The 20,054-nt window shown below is 37.8% G+C and overlaps 1 protein-coding gene across 16 annotated transcripts in view; it reads right to left on the reverse strand.

Annotated features, from left to right (window-relative positions):
* MCTP1 (multiple C2 and transmembrane domain containing 1) overlaps positions 1–20,054 on the reverse strand; it is a 541,550-nt gene that overhangs the window by 86,249 nt on the left and 435,247 nt on the right. For all 16 annotated transcript variants that reach the window (XR_009563429.2, XR_009563431.1, XR_009563434.1 and 13 more), the window contains one exon: positions 11,325–11,444. Coding sequence is in view for 11 of the 16 variants with exons in the window: in XM_060296021.1 (XP_060152004.1) it covers positions 11,325–11,444 (120 nt within the window). In the remaining 5 variants the exon portion in view is untranslated. The remainder of the gene's footprint in view (positions 1–11,324; positions 11,445–20,054) is intronic.

Consider the following 20,054-nt stretch of genomic DNA (forward strand, 5'->3'; position numbering starts at 1 on the left):
TTATTTGCACTCATAAAAATTAGGCTTGATTAATAAAATTTAAATGCTTGATTAAGTTGACATTTTTATGTTCTATTCTGATTTATTAAAATTAGTCCCTGTGCCCAGGCCTGGCATGCTAGTAGGTTTACCTTTCTCCTTCTCTTAGTCAACACCCAGAGTGAAGCTGTTAGGAAAGAGTATTTTGCTATGGACTCAGTGATGGTCTCAGGGAAGGAAATGCCCTGTTCTCTGCTCATGGTGCTGCTGGCCTTTGTCTTTATGTCCTGTGCATGGTGGAGATTTGTATTACGATCATCAAGAAAAACGTTTCTTCCAAATATCTATGGATATGATCTGTAAAACGGCATACATTTTGGGTATTTCTATAAATTTCAGTTTTCAAGAAGCTTTAATCCGTAGAGGATCATTCAAATTTCTTTGTCAGCTTTTTTTGTTGATAAAAATGTAGTTTTCATTTTGTGGGACTTCCATATGTATAGCAGGGGGATTACAGACACAGGAAATCTTTCTGTGGCAATTTTACTATCTTTGTCTACAAGTTCAAAACCAAGAAGGACTAATGGCCATGGAAAACCACTCTCTTCAATAGTTCTTACAAGTGAACTGTTTAAGAGAGGTGGTTACTGCTACTATGTTTAGACACCCATTTTACCCCCACTGGTTTGCCCTGTTTTATACATAATCAGGTGCCTAATTATCATTTACTGAGCACTCACTATATGCTTAACACAGTGTGCTGTCTCTTTAATCCTCACAAGACCTCAACAAGGGTAGGTATTATCCCCATTTTACTGGTGAGGAAACTGAGGCTTAGGGAAATGAATAAATTCATACAGCTAAAAAGTAGAAGGTCTGAAATTTAATGCCAGGTCTTTGTAATTTCAAAGTTTGGACTCTTAACCTCTACCAACTGTAAAGTGGTAGTGGCAACACTCATTTTTAAGATGTTTCTGCTGTTGCCCATGGGAGTGTAACATATCTGGAAACTTTGTTTAGGTGAACTGTCTCTCATTTAAGCATGTTACCAGAATATTGTTATTGTTTAAAAAATAAGTGATATGGCATCATGACTATTTTCGTTTTCTTGAATGATGAAATAAATTCAATAATACATGAAAGAAAATGCCCTTGAAGGCATATTTTAGTTTGGTTACCTGCACATACTACTCCAGTTCCATGTACAGAAAGGCTTTAAAATTACATGTTCTTAATAAATTTAACTCATGGAACACTAAAAAACATGAATAAAAAACTCTCAGGTTTATTGGACTCCCAACAATGGTTCTGATTTATAAACTTCTTCCACAAGCAGATAAAGACATATCACTTGGTTTCTATTTTTAGTTTGTTAATTGAAGTCTTGCCATTTCTTGTCCCCTTTCTGGACTAGGGACAGTAAGTCTCCACAAATATTGTATGAAACCTCCAGCTAACACCACCCCACCACCCGGGGCATGATGCAAACTAGTCCTGGGATCACGAGTCGGCCAGAAGGTGCTTCTGTTGGTCCTACATGCTATCTCCCTCACCATAATGTGTCAAGGAGTTTTGGCTATCTACCAAGAGGAGGGTGTAAAATCATTTAGAAAGAACCACCAGATCATCACTAGAAATAGGTGGGAAAACACATCCACCCTGAGAAATGAGACCCAAACCATGGATATCCCTTTTTCTCCTCTCCTAAGTCCCACTCTTCAATGACAGAAATGACAAAATTGTGGAGGCAGACCTTTTGGAAAGGGAACAGAAATAATAAAACTATTTGGTTGACAAATGGGTAGATGCTTGGCTTGGACCCTTTGGAAAACCATTGAGATGGTGAATTCTTTGGATCCATGGGAGACTTCGAGGAGAGTTTAGGAAGCTGGTTTTCAAATGAGTTCCTGGGGATCCAGGAGTCAATTGGGGTTCAAATAAGAGAAATTCAGCCATTTATGGGGGCAAGATCTTCAGGTTTCCTTCAAGGCTGCCAAGACAATTCATTTGGTGGAAAAAGAGCTGGGTTTCAGGGCAGAAATCCTCTATAGGAATGAAGAATATCTCTTTACCTTGTTACATTCTCATATGTATCTTTGGGGAATCTGAGCAAGGTGGGAGAGATTCAGGAAGATGGTGAGGGCTGCAGTATGAGAGTAACTATAAGCGTCCTCTGCAGCAACTACCACTAACTTTAAATTCTAAGTATCTCTCCTGAGTCCTAATAGATCTAAAGCAAAAGAAGTCTGCCTTCTAGACAGGCGGCTCTTTAGTATATTGACTTTTAAAAATAGAACTGTTTTCCTTTACATCTTTCTCTATGTGAATTGACATGTCACGTACAGGTAACACTCATCTTCCCATCTGAAGTTGAGCTGCAGTTTGAGGATAGAGCAAAAAGATAGACAACACACTGCAGTATTAAAGGCAAACATGGAGTTACTGAGTGAAGGGACAGACGGAAGGGTGGAATAGAGCTGTGGCCACAGATAGGTAGACCCTCTTTCTTTATATATGCAGCACACGCACACATATCTGGGAGGATCTAAATGTTTTTTGGCCACATGCTCTGCATTTCATATATAGACCTCCATCACTGCACCTATTATACCCACGTATTCCACTTAGTTGTTTGTTTCCCTCACTAGACCACAAACTGTCATGGGCAAGGACCAGGTCTTTTTTTCTCTCCTTCTTTTCTCTCTCTCCCTTTCTTTTATTTGTATTGAAGTATAATAGATTTACTGGGACCAGGTCTTAATCATCTTTGGACAACAGCTAGCACAGTGCCTGCAAACGTTCAATACATTTTTGTTGAATGAAAATTAGATAATTTTTGATGTGGAAAAAGGATCAGATTAACATACTTAGTATTCATTCATTAAACATTTTTTGAGCAACTACTGTGCTGCTATATCTGAGACATCTTGTTCTGTGCTGGGATTAGATACACAGATGGAAGATACAGTTAGAACAGTCTGGGGCAGGTGAAGAAGACCCCCAGTGAGCTTTTTATTATAATACAGCTAGGGGGATATGGGAACTGAGAGGGGAGGGTTCACTTAAGCTCTTGGAGTATATGATGGTAGAGATGGGTTGGTAGGCGTAGGGGTGGGTGAGAATGGGCAGGAAGTCAGAGATGGCTCGCCAGGAGAAATGATGAAGATAACTGGTGGTTACCCAGGCATATAGATATAAAATATTAAAACCTTAATGGGTGGCAAGTCAGTATTGACTACCAAAAATATTCAAAATGCTTACACTCTGACCCAGAAATTCCCCTTCAAGGACTTGATCAAAAGACATTACCGACAACCTGCTCAGAGATCTGTTTAGGATGTTTCTTTGCAACATTCTTTGAGATGGCATAAACACTGGAAACAAACATTTCTAAAATGAGTGTTTAATTGAGAAAAAATAAAGTATTCATATGGTGGAAATTATTCAGTCATTAAAAAGCATGTTGTTTCCCAGTAATTTGAGGGCAACTCAAAGTAGGTATGCTAACAGTACCTTTAATGTGATCCAATTTTCGTAAAAAATAAAATATATATGACAAGCAAGAACTACACCGTACATTTGCAAACATATTTTTTTTTTTTAAGAAAAGAGTAAAAGCTATAGAGAGAGTGTATTGACTATTTGGGAAACTACAAATACACTCGGCTCCAGATACTGCTGCTGCCGCCATAGCTGTCCCAGCCACCCTGGGTCCTCCTCTGTCAAGACTATGTCAAAACCCCATCCGTCAAAGCTCCCCTTCCTCCATGGCAGAAGACCACTACTTGACCTCCTCCTCCACTGCGGGGCCTTGACCTGCACACACCTAGGCTCCCATCTGCTCATCAACACCCACAGGGTCTCCTCCAAGTTCACGGTGCAGCTCATCCCAGAGCAAGGTGCCCCAGGAGAGCCAGGCCCTCGCAAGGGAGTGTGCCCACCTCTTTGTGGGCAGGCCTTCTGAGCTCAACCCCTTCGATGTTTGGCACCTGCAGCAAGGACTTCAAGCGCTCCAGCCACCTGTCCTGGCACAGTGCCACACATCGTGCCAGATGGCCCGCTGCACATCTGTTCTGGTGCCCATGCGGCTTCCAGGCACAGCACGAGCACCTCCACTAAGTTCAAGACCAGGCCTGCACTGCCCTTCCCTGGGTCATCACGTCTGTCCCACACAGCACCACCTACACAAACTCACTGCCAGTGCAGAGGTTACTGCCTTATCCTAGACCTCCGTTTCCCCAAATATACAAAGAGAGAAGCATCATTGCTTCCTTCTTTGCTTTCTGTTGTGTTATGTGGACCAAGTCTTTGCCCACCCTGGGCCTATGGAATGGGTGCATTGGAGGAGAGGCAGAGAACACAGGCCTGGGAACCAGCTGGATGTGGGTTCCAGTCCCACTGTGCTGTGTGAGCCTTTGCAAGTGGCATAAGCTCTCTGAGCTTTGTTTTCCTGCTCTCCCAAGTGGTGAATGGTTGCTTTCTGGGTGAAAGAGATGACAAAAGAGAATGGGGCACTGTCTGGTTCATTTCTGTACCTCCCCCCTTCTGCCCACCATCTCCACCTTTTGCTCATTAAACATTCCATTCTCAAAACCAAAAAACACACAAACGAACAATCCTGCTGGAATACAGGGGAGATAAAGCTGAAGCTATATGGTTTGGGTGGGGCACACACATGAGGAATCTTCTATGCCATGCTCGAAGATATTACAGAAAGACAAAAGTAGCAGGGGGAAAAAAATCAGCATTTTGTTTCAGAACTATCACCTTCCTACTAATGTTGAGGTAAGAATACAAGCTGTGATTTGGGGGAAAGTTGCCAGAAAAATACAAGACATCCAGTTAAATTGGAATTTAGATAAATAATGAATATTATTTTTACATAAATATCTCCTGTTGTTTATCTGAAATCCTAATTTAACTGGGCATCTGTATTTTTCCTTGCTAAATCTGGCAACCCTAAACTGGGAACAAATTCAGAGGGCTTCAGGGGTTGGAGCTCGAGGAAAATTTGCAACGCAGAAGGCCTTGGTCACCTGAGAGAGAGGGAATGTAGCATGGTGGTGGGAGTGGGGCACTTGAGGAGAGTGGAAAAAATGTGGAAGTCCTGTTGGGGTATGTCCAGAGCCTGATGAGGTGATGGTCATCAGTGTACAGGGCACCAGTCTGTAGACTGAGTAATAATCTGGCACATCTAAGTGGTTGAACAGATTTGAGAGGGTCACAAGGGATGAAATTTTCTACTGACATCTGATTGGCTGTTGGTTTCTACCTCTTTATGCTTGTGATCGTGTTGGAAAAATAAAGGTCTGGTTTTTTTCATGGTCTTCCTCACATTTTTGCAAGCTGGTGACCTTCTTAAAAATTTGAGAAAATTTGTTGAAATAAGCAGGAAAAAGAAAAGAGTGATCATCAATTTTTAGATGTGTTTACAGGCTGTATGACTCAGTGCTGCTTCTGTTAAGAGCAAGTACATGGTCTTTTTTGGTACTGAGATGCAAACTCAGGAGGCTCTGATCTACGCTACTTTCTGTGAACGATAAAGCCCTTATTGAAGTGTCAGGAGTCTGACCACGCACCAAAAGTGCTTTTCGCGTGGAGTCCGCTCCTCTCAGCTCAGCTTTGGCCAGTCTTTCCAGATCCTGTTAGGAATAATTTCACTTACTCAATAGTCTACTTATTCAAATATTCCACCAGGACGACTTCTTTGGAACTGACAGTACTGGCTGAGAAAATAATAAATGAGTTTGATTTACAGGAAATCAGGTCAAACAAACAGATGTTTCTTTGGTGGATGATCCTAAATTGTCCAATCAACAGCATTTTTTTTTTTTTTTTTTTTTTTTGCGGTACGCGGGCCTCTCACTGTTGTGGCCTCTCCCGTTGCGGAGCACAGGCTCTGGACGCGCAGGCTCAGCGGCCATGGCTCACGGGCCCAGCCGCTCCGTGGCACGTGGGATCTGCCCGGACCGGGGCACGAACCCGTGTCCCCTGCATCGGCAGGCGGACTCTCAACCTCTGTGCCACCAGGGAAGCCCTCCAATCAACAGCATTTATGGTGGCCAAGGAAATTCTCTCCTTACAAGCTTTATTTCTAGACATCAATGTTCTGGGCCTAAGTGGAATAGTCCCAACAATAACAAATATAGTCAGTGCTATTCTAAAGGGGAAAAGAAGCATGGAGGGCTTTGCCATGTGAGGGAACTAACAAAACATTTCAGTATTTCCTAAAGTATTTTAGCAGACAGATTTGGGCTCAATTGGTATCACAGTGAGAGCATGAGTCAGAATGATTTCATTGATCTAGCCTACTCTTCAGTCTTTTAATGCCTCCATTGATTAGGCAACTAAGATTGTTAAGTGGGAGGCATATCATGACAGTAAAAGTGAATGCTCTTTTAAAATGTAATTAAAAAGCACTGCTTGAAGAATTTTTGAATGTCAAAGATATTCAAAGATTTTCTTCACTAATGTGAAGGATTTTTAGCTTTGATTTACTCTTCCATGCTCACCTGGGTGGATGGAAGGTAGTCCTCCCGGTCATGGATGTTTTTTGAAATGAACGGGGTCACCTGGGATCAAGCAGGTGATCAGTACCCATTCTTGAGAGGTCACCAGGTACCTCACAGGAAGGAATCTGGGGATACCTGGGATTCCAGGTAAAGCTCCAAACAGTTAGAAAATGGATCCCTTGGTAAAGGCATGCCCAAACGTGTACCACAGAAATACCCTGAGGCTTCAGAATAGGGCAGAGCTGGGTTTGCACCCCACTCACTCTATGGAGTTTGTTATTCATCATTCTCTTTGATTCTGAATTTCCTCTTTTGTAAAATGAGGATAAAACCTTTAGAATCATTTACTTGATATAATTATTATGAAGTAAAGCAGAAACTAACACAGCACTGTAAAGCAATTATACTCCAGTAAAGATGTTAAAAATAATAATTTAAAAAAATTATTATGAAGAATTAAAGGAGACTATGTCTCTAAAAGGCTTAGCAGGATACCTGATACATTCAAGTTGCTCCATTTTCCTGAATGAGAGGTGAGGAGGACATGGGGGTGGAGTGGGGAAAATGAGGGTTTTCCAACAATCTGTTTGCTTAAAGATAGAGTTAGTACTACTGACCATTCTGAAGCTTAAAGGAGAAATGTGCTCAAAAGGTACCCAGGGAGACCTGGGATGGACCAAAATATAGCCTCAAGAGGAAATGTAGTTGAGTGGTGTGATAAGGAGTGCAAACTTCAGAAAGACTGACAGATTCTAACACCCACTCTGCCACTTTCTAACTAACTGTGTGCCTTTGGAACCATTTAACCTCTCTACCCTGTTTCCCTGTATGTGAAGTAGTAATGATGATACCTGTCTCAGTGAGTATAATAGAGCTCTGGTTTCTTTGGCCAACCTGTTTCTTTCATCCTCTGAGATTTGATTTCCCCTCTCTCAAGGAAGGGCTCTTGTAGCCATGCTTCTTCCACGTATGTTCCCTTCCTTGTCACAGAGAAGAGAACAGGCGATCACCTGATTTAGGAGGCCCTAACACATGGGCTGGGCTGACACAATCATCTTCTCTCTCCTGGGGGAAAACTAAATGACATGATAAAAGAAAGTGCGTAACACAGTGCCCAGGGTGTAATGAGGATCCGAAAATTTTTAACTCCAAAGTAAAGATCACTTCCTGGCATCTACTCTTACAAAATCTCAGTTTATAGTAACTGTAATGTGGATAGTTGGTACGAGCCCAATGGGCAGTGCAGGGGTGATTTTCCCCTGGTTCTGGAGTGACGGCTTAAACCAAGAGAAGTATGACATTCATGCCACAGACATTTCTGAATGAAGTTTGTATTAAACAGTTTTCTCTGGAAAAGTCTAACAATTCTTATGCTATAAATTTTAATGTCATGGTCCAAGTAGAGATAGATTTAGATCTAGAATTGCTTATTTTTAACAAGTCTGACTGAGAAACAGCAGAGGTGAAATACCATCGTTAACCACACCTCTTTCTCATGTGCATCTCTAAGTCTACAGCATTAGACGCAGGAACGGCTGTTCCCTTATCCTGTCCTCAACGGGTTCAGCTCATCATATGCAGCAAAACTTACTTGGCAAGGATTACATCTCATTTTTTTCATTAAACTAGAACAGGCACCATGGTGGGGAAAAGGTTGGGGGTTTCAGTTCCTGTGATCTTTAAGTCTCCAAAAAGGAAATGGTCTCCTTAATAAACAATAAACAGACAAAGAAATCCTTTCCTATTTTAGTATTAATCTCAACTATCCACGAATATTTTGAAGACAGAATTTTTACCCAACTATGTACTTTTTATCTTTTACAGTATTTATTTCCTTTTCCCTTATAACTTCTTATGCCATGGAAATATTATTTTCTTTTTTCTTTTGCTACACAAACCTGAAGTTTATTTTGATTTGTTTTTCTTTTATAATTTTCATCCTAATTGAATTTTCTCAGCTGAATAATGTACAGATGATTTTTTGTGTGCGACAGAATATCCACCGCCCTCCCACGCCCCCTGTTTTTCCTGAAACAGAAAGTTTCCTGATTTGGAATCAGCCAATGGTGTGATTAATGCACTTCAGAGATTCCCTAAAGTTTTCACACATGCTGAAAAATTCTGCATTGTTTTGGGGACACCAATAAGGACTTAGGGCAAAGTACCATTCTTCCAGGGCTATCTACTACGCGGTAGATAAGTAGTCAGGCACTGCATAGCAACCCCTCCAAACACTTCTCTTAATTTACATATATGTGCTTGTGAATATATGTGTGTGTGTGTGTGTGTGCAATCTATAACCAGCAAAGTATAACCCAGGTTTCTTTTCAAAAGGAGCAACCATTTCAAATGCACAGCTGGGTATGGCAGAAAACACGTAATTAGACAAATTGGATTTAAGAGTTACGTAAGGTCTCAGCTGAGCCAGTGAATGAGAAGCTGAATGAAGCGTTGTGATTGCTGCTCTGGTGCCTGGAAAGAACAGAATATGTGGATATGTGTGTTTTGGGCAAATAAAAGGCAATCACTGGGAGTTATGGGGTGTAGTTGGCATTCCATGAAAGTTAGACTGTAGCATGTTTCACAGTGTCCTGTGTTGGAGAATAAAATATTGTCCATGGCTAAAAGGGGGATTCAGTCAGAGATATGCCCACAAGGAAGGATTTGTAAGTACTATATCAGAGTTATATTTTGGGGGGAAAAGGGCAGTAGAAAAATTTACATAATATGTTAACTTTTCAATAGGCTTATAAAAATTCTCAGAGAATTTTAAGTACAAGGGGATACATTATATATTATTATGTTTCCTCTAAAAGTGGACCTTTCCAGCCAAGGCAGGTATATTCTGAAGAAAATAACAAGCAAAGTCTATAGTTTCAGAATTTTTTACTAAGAATACTCAAACCAATGACTAAATATTGAAGATAAGCCCCCTCATAGGATTAAGAACCTGAAACTAAATTACCACTTTTTGGCAAACATTCTTATTTTACAGATTTGTCTCAAGGCAACTGAATGAAAAGTAGAGTTTTGTGGGATGAATTGGGAGATTGGAATTGACATATATACACTAATATGTATAAAATAGATAACTAATAAGAACCTGTTGTATAAAAAATAAATAAATTAAATTAAATTTTTTTTTAAAAAGTAGATTTTCTTCTCTCTCAACAACCTCCTGGAAATAAATGGGACAAAAAGGACTTGGCTCAGAGAGTCCTATCTTCTTAAAGAAAACATCCTGGATTAATTGAAAAAAGTGCCTATTAGTCCCCACGACACCAAGGCTTATGGCATTTGGGGCTTGTCTGTCAGTGTGCAAGTTAAATATATATCCATAAATCCTTGCCAATAATAATAACAATGCCTTGTCTGTTGATGCTACCTAACCATTAAAATCTCTAATAGCAATCGCATGTTTGGTTTGATAAACTTTATAAAAAAATGTTTGAACACCTCTAATTTGCAAAACACGTGCTAGAGACGGTGGCAAGTACAGAGATGAACAGTTCCCTACCTCAAATTTATAATCTCATGAGAGAGACAGAAATATATCAAATAATATAGGGAAATAAACGTGGTGCGTTGTTGGCAACCTTGCCATGGTACTTGGTGGTTGTGCACCTGGATTTTTCTTTTATTTTGATGATAAAGAAAATTATTTTGAAGAAGTCTATTTTGCTTGTGTAACCATTTAAAGTATATTTTGCTTGAGTTATTTAAAAAGAAAATTCTTTTATGTCATATGTATATGTGCAATCATTATGATGCTATTATAACAAAGTATTATATACTACTACTAAACTTATGGTCAAATAACTCTGTTTCCTGCGTCATTATGGGCACAATAGTTGGCCAAAGTCCTGATTATCAATCAAATGGAGGCCCTTAATGGCAAAAAAAAAAATCAGTGTAATCTGATGTGGACAAATACCTGCCAAAGAGATCCTTATGTGTGACAAACCCTTAAATTATCCTCAACAGCTGTCTACAGAATTATAAAATTGCAAATGTTCTATGTGCGTAAGACATTCCCCTCCCATTTATTTACATATGGGAAAGTTTTTCAAGCTGTATGTTTGCTAGGGGCGTAGCGACCGAGAGCCTAAGGGGAATGAAGACTGGTGGGAGAGTAACAAACGTGATTCTAATGTGGCTAGCTTCTGCTTCTCAGTCTAAAACTCTTTGAGAGAGAAAAGGTTGTTTCACACATTTGAAAAACGTTCAAAAATGCCGAGAGGGCAAGTGAGTGCAATATAACTTTCCTTAGGTTAATTGAAAGCTCTTGATCCATGAGCCAGTATCCTGATACACCCCTGACACAGAGAAGGGTATTTGTTATTGTTCAGTGAATGAACACTGAATTAAGGTACTTGATGCACTTTTCTAGGCCAACAACCATCAAGTCTTCCTTCCCTCCAATGACAGACCACAGAGAACTGTCTTAAATAAAATACATTCGTTTGGTCTGACCACAGATAATTTTGTGATATTATGTCTTAACTCAGGATTCATTAAGACATAAAAACAAGTAAGGAGCATAAAAGAAATAATCATTTGGAATAACCGACTTATACCTAAAGATCATAACTCATTCTTTGGTGTGCTCTCAATTTTAGTTCCTACCAAAATGAGTAATGCTAGAAATAGGTGAATACTTTCTATTGTGTTAGGACCAAAGAGTTGTTAGTTTTGAACTGATAAAACTTTCCTCCAAACTTGAGTATTTACAGACAGAATTTCTGGTTTGCAAAACCGAATTCAATGTTGATCTTGATGGAGAGACTAGGAATAAGAACAAAAACACATGCAAATGAGAAAGTAGAGACTTACTGTATCGCGTTGCCTGTTATCTTTCCCTGATATTATCAAGAAGTAGTTCCATGTCAATAGTAACAACAAAACCATTGGTATCATGTAGAGCTCAAAGTTCCAGACAACAAAGAGAAAGAGCTGGAGGAGAGAGAAGGAAGAAGAAAAAGATGAGTCAACTCTGAATTTCATTAAATGGACTCTCTTATCCATACTGCACTTCAAAAAAGCACACAATTAAATGCTTCAGAACAGAAAGATTTGTCTTGAAAACAAAAACTTGAGAACTTGTTAGGCATTTTTCTAAAAGCACAACCGACCCCTGGAAAGTCACTAAGATTTTTACTTTGTTTAATTTCTATGAAGGAAAAACTGATATCACTACATTGTCAACGAGGCAATTTTAATTTTTCTCCTCCAGTGAAATTATTGTTAGGTTGGACAAAATAATGTTTTAAAAAAGAAAGGCAGCAAAATGAGCTTCACCACATTGTCAGAAATAACTGGCCTATCTGCCTTAATGATAAAGGATGAATCACCATTTAATATCAGAAACTATTTTTAAATCTCACTTGGATAATACAATGTAACAAGCATAATAGGCAGATGAAAATACCAAGTCTACACCAGAGAGCTCCCAAGATTTCACATTATGAATAATAGAACTGCTACCAACAAGTGTAAAAAATTCAGCCTTGCCATAGAAATCAAACAGCTATTAAAACAATGGAGTAACTTTGTCAAAGGAAAATTTTAAATGTCTACCTTTATTATCTTTTAAAACTACCTACTTCTCTAAGTATATAAATGATTTTTAAAATTGTATGAGGAATGTAAGTTTAAGAACTCACCTAGGCTGGCAGAAGGAACCATTTTAAGAGCATCTGCATCATAAAATAACCAGCAATGGTTATAAACTGTGACTCATCCCCATTCCCCACCAGCCTCTTATAACCCTGCACAGATCATCTAAATTCTCTGGGTCTGTGGCCCCTGCTGCCAAATTAAGGTAATTTAAGTCAGATGGTAGTTAAGAGCCAGATTCCACCCTTGGTGCTAACTAGTCCTATAACCTCTGGCATGGTATATATCCTCCCTTTAGTTTCTTCTTCTGTAAAATGGGGATGATAAGAGTATCCACCTGAGAGGTGGCTGTGACAATTAAACAGTTGAAATGTGTTAAGGATTTAACACACTGCTTGGTACTCAGTAAGTGCTCAAAAAAAGTATTGTGCAAATGATATCAATACATTACAAAATTGAGAAAGTTAACTATTTATTAACTAAGGTCCTCAGGTAGTACATATTCTAATACTGAAAACTAGAAAGTCATCTGCCTGCTAAGCTTTAGCTGAACCAAAGTATAATTGAGAATTTGAGCCAGCTGGTTGGGGTCATGCAAACATCCTGCCTTTGACAGATCAGAAGGGTTAGGAGCAGTGCCCTAAGAACACTCACATCAGGCACAGCAGCATGGGCTGTTTGCAGCCTTCTTAACAAACCCCAGCCAAGCCCGCAGCCTATTCAAACTGCAGAGAAAATGAACCTGTATGGAGTGGTAGAGGGACCCCTGGCCCACGGGCCAGAAGACTGGTTCTGGGCCTTAGAAAATCACTCTCCCTCAGTGTTTTCATTTCTCAACATAGATCTGTAGATCTGGTCTCCTCTAACATCCTTTCTCTAATATTTAAAATGACTTCATGATGTTACTGTACCATCAGGGATTTTTTTTAATGTGATATTAAATTTTGAAGACTGTATATTTTACTGAATTCTTTGATATTCATAACCCACATGGACACCAAAAAGCATAAATAATGGTTTAGTAACCCAAGAAATGAATTTTGTACAGAATTACATGGTAACCATAGATTCAAGTTCCTGAATAAGAAAAATCTCAAATATGTTAATGCATGGAACATGAGCCATATCTTCTCTTTCACCAGAAAAGTATAAAGATTTCTAGAAAAGGAAAATATTTCTGTTTAATTTTTGAAATATATACAATATATTTAAAGATGATACAAATCATAACTGATGGCTATGATTATTCTATTAAAGTATATTTAAAAAATATATTTTTTTATTCAGGAAGTGATTTAAGGCAAATTTGATAGACATCAACATATATAAAAGAGAAAATTATTTTTTGCTAGAATCCATATTAATTCTTTACATATTTATTTGTAAAATTTTGACAATCATTAAAATATAAGCTCTTTAAAGGAAGGGATTTTTTTTTTCTTTTTGCTCACTGTTCTATCCCCAGAGCATAGAGTGGTGCTTGGGGCATAGTAGGTGCTCAATAAATATATATTTGCTGAATTAATGAATAAATGGATACTGGGTTCCCAAGTCATTTAACATAAGTCTACTTAATTATTTGCATTAGTAAAAGTCCTATAGAGCCACGATTTAAAACCAAGTGACATCTGGAAAATGTATTCAGAATTACAACCTGTGATAGCACTAATGAATTTCTCCCTGAGGCACATAAGGTAGAAGAAGTACCTTAGTACTTCTAGAAAAATTGTCTATCCATTCTGGCTATGCAGTCATGAACCATCTTTCCTCTTAGACCTTCCTATATAGTTGCCTTTTCCAAGAATATTCACTTGACTCAGTGTATTCTGGTCTCATGGATGGGACTCAGATTATTCCATTGCTAAATATCACCAATTGTAATGATTTTTAACCTATTGAACAAATATATTCCTCCTTGTAATGGCCACTCATTGGTGTTAAGAGTCCTGGTGTTACCCAGAGTGAATTTCTTGTTCCTTTATGTATTAGTGTTAGTTGTAGGCCAGGTATTGCACCAAATAAACTTTTCATATGATAATTCTGCAAGTAATCAATCCACCTATCATGTCTTTTTCTTCTCTAGGTTCAACAACACTAGTTGCTTAAAGTACCAGTTACAAGGTATGGTTTCTGGACACTTCTCCATTGTGGACATCCTCTTACCACATCCAAATCAATATATCAATAGCTTTCTTAAAATATAGCACTCAGAAGTGACAGAACACTTCTTATGAATACATATGGTCTTAATATGCCCTAACAACATGAACACCAGAACACAGGATGGGAAAAGATATAGAAGAGAGAGACAAAGAAAGAAACTGCATTAGCTTTATGAATTCTCATAGTGGAAAAATAGTCTCCTTCCCCATTATGTGCTCTTTAAGAATCTAACATTTGGATAACTAAGTAAAGAGCCCTTGCTCTTGAAAATACCTTTAAAAAACAAACAAACAAGAGAGCTTTGAATAAACTCTAAATACAAAAGCATTTATTTTTCTTCTCAAAATTTAATTGAAGATTTCAAAAGGTCAAAAAAGAAACAGCATGATATATTCTTGCCTACTTTGTTGTAAATTAATTGACCATATGTGCATGAGCCTATTTATGGGCTCTCTAATCTGTTCCATTAATCTAGGTGTCTGTTTTTATGCCAATACCATACTGTTTTGGTTACTATAGCTTTGTAGTTTAGTTTGAAATCAGGGAGCATGATGCCTCCAGCTTTGCTCTTCTTTCTCAAGATTGCTTTGGCTATTGGTGTCTTTTGTGGTTTCATACAAATTTTAGGATTGCTTATTGCTGTGAAAAATATTGTTGGAATTTTGATAGGGATTGCATTGAATCTGTACATGGCTGTGGGTAATATGGACATTTTAATAATAGTAATTCTTTCAATCTGTGAGCAAGGAATACGTTTCCATTTACTTTTGTCTTCAATTTCTTTCATCACTGTCGTGTAGTTTTTAGTGTATAGGTATTTCACTTTCTTGGTTAAATTTATTACTAAGTATTTTATTCTTTTTGATGCAACTGTAAGTGGGATTGTTTTCTTAATGTCTCTTTCTGATAGTACATTGTTAGTGTATAGAAATGCAATAGATTTTTGTATGTTGACTTTGTATCCTGCAACTTTACTGAATTCATTTATTAGTTCTAATAGTTTTTTGGTGGAGTTTTTAGGGTTTTCTATATACAAAAACCATGTCATCTACAAATAGTGACAGTTTTACTTTTTCCTTTCCAATTTGGATGACTTTTCTTTCTTTTTCTTGCTTAATTACTCTGACTAGGACATGCAACACTATGTAAAATAAAGTCGCAAAGTGGGCATCCTTGTCTTGTTCCTGACCTTAGAGGAAAAGCTTTCAGCTTTTTACTATTGAGTATGATGTTAGCTGTGTACTTATCATATATGGCCCTGGTTATACTGAGATATGTTGCATCTATACTCACTTTGTTGAGTTTAATCGTAAATGGATGTTGAATTTTGTCAAATGTTTTTTTCTGCATTTACTGAGATGATCATATGATTTTTATCCTTCATTTTATTAATATTGTATATCCTGTTGATTGATTTGTGGATATTGAAGCATCCTTGCATCCCTGGAATAAATCCCACTTAATGATAGTATACGATCCTCTTAATGTATTGTTGAATTCAGTTTGCTAATATTTTGTTGAGAATTCTTTCATCTGTGTTCACCAGGGATACTGGCCTGTAATTTTCTCTTCTTGTGGGAAAGGGAAGTTTCTTCAATAAATGGTGCTGGGAAAACTGGACAGCCACATGCAAAAGAATAAAACTAGGCTGTCTTACACCATACACAAAAATTAACTCAAAATGGATTAAAGACTTGAATGTAAGATCTATAACCTTAAAACTCCTAGAAGAAAACATAGGCAATAAGCTCCTTGACATTGATCTTGGCTATGATTTTTTGGATCTGACTACCAAAACAAAGGCAACAAAAGCCAAAATAAACAAGTAGGACTTCAACAAACTAAAAAGCTTATGCACAGCAAAGGAAATCATCGACAAAATGAAAAGCCAGTCTACTGAATGGGAGAAAATATTTGCAAATTATACATCCGATAAGGGGTTAATATCCAAAATATATAAAAACTCATACAACTCAATAGCCAAAAACCAAGCAAACTGATTTAAAAATGGGCAGAGGATCTGAAGGCACATTTTTTCCAAAGAAGTTGGCCAACAGGCACATGAAAAGATGCTAATCATTTAATCATCAGGGTCATGCAAATCAAAACCACACTGAGATATCACCTCACACCTGTTAGAATGGCTATTATCAAAAAGTCAAGAAATAGCAAGTGTTGATGAGAATGTGGAAAAAAAGGATCCCTCTTGCACTCTTAGTGGGAATGCAGATTGGTACAGCCACTATGGAAGACGGTATGGAGGTTCCTCAAGAAATTAAAAACAGACCTACCATATGATCTAGCAATTCACTTCTCGGTATTTATCTGAAGAAAATGAAAATACTAATTCAAAAAGATATATGCACCCTCATGTTCATTGCAGCATTATTTACAACAGCCAAGATATGGGAACAACCTAAGTGTCCATCAATGGATGAATGGATAAAGAAGTTATGACATATATACAGTGGAATACTATTCAGCCATAAAAAGAATGGAATCTTGCCATTTGCGATAACCAAGATGGACATAGAGGGCATTATGCTAAGTGAATTATGCTAAGTGAAATAAGTCAGAGAAAGACACCATATGATCTCACATATACGTGGCATCTAAAAATGAAACAAACAAATGAAACAAACAAATAATTAAGAAAACAGATTAGTGGTTGCCAGAGGTGAGGGAGGTGGGTGAAATGGGCTAAGGGGGTCAAAAGGTACAAACTTCCAATTATAAAATAACAAGTCATAGGAATATTGTGTACAGCATGATGACTATAGCCAATAACACTGTACTGCATATTTGAAAGTTGCTAAAGGAATAAATCTGAAAAGTCCTCATCATGAGAAAAAAAAATACTTGTAACTGTACGGTGAGGGGTGGTAATTAGATTTACTGCAGGTGATCACTTCAAAATGTATACAAATATTGAGTCATTATGTTGAACACCTGATACTAATATAGTGTTATAGTCAATTATACCTCAATTTAAAAAAAGAAAAAGAGCATGAACACAGATTAACAATAAAAGTTATTTATTAAACACCTATGTGCTATGCAATACTGGGTGTTCAAAATTAGGATAAGACATGGTCTCTGGACTCATATTGCTAAGAATCACTACGAAAAAAGCAATTATTCTCTACAGTACTAGTGATGATTCTAATACTTGTCAATGGCGATGATCCACTAACAAAGAGCCCTCAGAGGAAGAAAGGGGTCTTTTAGCTTATTCTCTCCACACTGAAGCTTCTTTTCTCCCTGGAGCCCACTTGCATGAAGATAGGATCCTTTCCTTTATCCTACAAAATACCAAAACACTCCTGGATGGGTCTTCAGTGTTTCACCAGGGCAGCAGGAGAAAGAAGGAAGCTCAGAAAAACTCCAGGAAGGCTAAGACAATGCAGGATCTGTCCTTGGTCCTGACCACACTTTTCATAAGTTTGGGGTTTGAAAAAAGGAGACATAATGGGCTAAAATGGAACCAAAACAGCAATTAAAAAAATATATAAACCCAAAAATGCCTAGGATTTTTTGCGACCCATATATCCAGAAACCTTTTTGCCTGCATGGGACATGGAGAGAGGATCTGATGATTCTAGAATTTCTCCAGGTTAAACTAGGTAATAAGGACTCCTGCACATTTGTACAGTGTTTAATTTCCTTTGACTTCATCACTATGACATCCTTTCCTTATTTTTCCTCTCTCTCTCTCTCTGTCACATTCTCCTTGACTTTTCCCCTACTCCCCCCAACACTTTTAATAAGGAAACTTGGACCATCTATATTTTACTTTCATAAAATCCATGACCCCATTCCAAACAAAACATCTAGCCCTACATTATTTAGCCTTGCTCATTAGAAACTAAAATTATTCCAAGAATTTGGTGGTTTCCTTTTTGCAAATTACTAGATGGTTGTGATTTACTGCTAAAACTCTATATCAGAAAATCTTCATGACACATTAGAAGTACACACAACCTTCTTCATTAGAAAAAGGATCTTGTGAGTTTTACACATTATCCTGGATGGTAGAAGCTCTTTGTCAATCTGCCTTGGACTGTTAGCCACAATCATGGGATCCCTAAAAAAGCTGCTTCAGTGTGATGCACTAGAGAGCTTGAGAGTTTGAATCAGGCCCATGTTTTTATCCAAGCTTACTAGTCACTATCTATGTGATGTATTACTAGATTACTCTTAATTTTATAATCTGAAAGTTAAAACTATACTACTTACAGATTTGAGATGGAATTAGCCTAGTGCTTGGCAACTGTAAGATGCTCAATAAACATTAGGTATTATTACAAGGAGGAATATATTGGCTCATACTATATATAATTTTTTTGGCCCTTCTTGTAGCTCATCACTTTCCCTATTCCACTCTAGAATCCATAGGGTGGATTCAAGCATTAGAGCTGTGTTTAAAAAGCTACGTCAACTACAATAGGAAGAGATGATAAAGCGAGTGCCATTTTCAGTATTTTTATATTTAGCTTATAGTGATTACATGCAGTAATGACCCCAATTTGTTAATATCTCCATGTATCCAGGCCTTTTGAAATACTCTCCCACGATGACACTGAGATTAGACATAGGACTTGTTTTGGCCGAGGGTAAGAGTTGTAAAAATGCTGAACACAGAGGCTTAAAAAGCACTTGCTCATTGGGTTTTTCCCTCTGCACTCTTCAAACCCTGAGCCCATGTCAACAAGCACAGGCTAGTCTGCTGAATGATAAGAAACATGTGATACAGTTGTCTCCATTGCCCCAGTTGGAAGCCAGACAGCATCCAGAAGCAAAGTTGCCTAACTGGCCAGAAGCTGACCAGAGATGCATAAGTGAGCCCAGCTGAGAACAAAAGAAATACCCAGCTGAGCCTGATCCAACTTTTTCACCTACAGAATCATTACTAAATAAATGGTAGTTGCTTTGCGCTACTAATGGAGTGGTTTGTTATACAGCAAATGCTAACTGATACATATTTTCTCTCCAAGGAGAAAGTATGGTAGAGTAAAATATGGTCTGGACCAGGAGCCTGAAGAAGCGTTTTTAGTTCCATTTCTGCTATATGATCATCATAAGACCTTGGGCAGGTCAGTTATTCTCTTTTATTTTAGTCTATTATCTATAAAATGGAAATGGTAATACCTGTCTATTTCACAAGTAGGCTGTGGGAAACAAATTATGTAATATACATGAAAATGCTTTATCAGAAAGTACTATACCAATGTAAGTAATGTCAATTTTATGTTTTTCATATTTAAAATTGTTTCTAAAAAATAACAGACTTTATAAAATAATACTCCAAGATAAGTCAACATGATAATTGTTCTTCGAGCAGTTATAGAAGATGGATGGTGTTCCTTAGAGGGACTTCTGTGTGGTCTGGGAGGAAGGGGTTTGCTGGAAGGAAGCCATAAGTATTGGGTTGGCCAAAAGGTTCGTTTGTTTTTTTTCCGTAAGATGGCTCTAGTAGCACTTAGTTGTCTTTAACTTCATTCGAAACAATTTTGTTAGATTGTATGTGACAGCTGTCATACCGGCGTGCATTTAAAAAAAAGCTTATCAAAACTGGTGAATTTTTGTGTAGCCATTTTATTATTGAAGATGGAAGAAAAAAAGCAACACTTTTGGCATATTATGCTTTATTTTTTCAAGAAAGGTAAAAAGGCAACTGAAACGCAAAAAAAAAAGTTTTGTGTAGTGTATGGAGAAGGTGCTGTGACTGATCAAGCATGTCAAAAGTGGTCTGCAAAGTTTTGTGCTAGAGATTTCTCGCTGGAC

Source organism: Globicephala melas, chromosome 3, assembly GCF_963455315.2.
Source record: "Globicephala melas chromosome 3, mGloMel1.2, whole genome shotgun sequence".
Lineage (NCBI taxonomy): Eukaryota > Metazoa > Chordata > Mammalia > Artiodactyla > Delphinidae > Globicephala > Globicephala melas.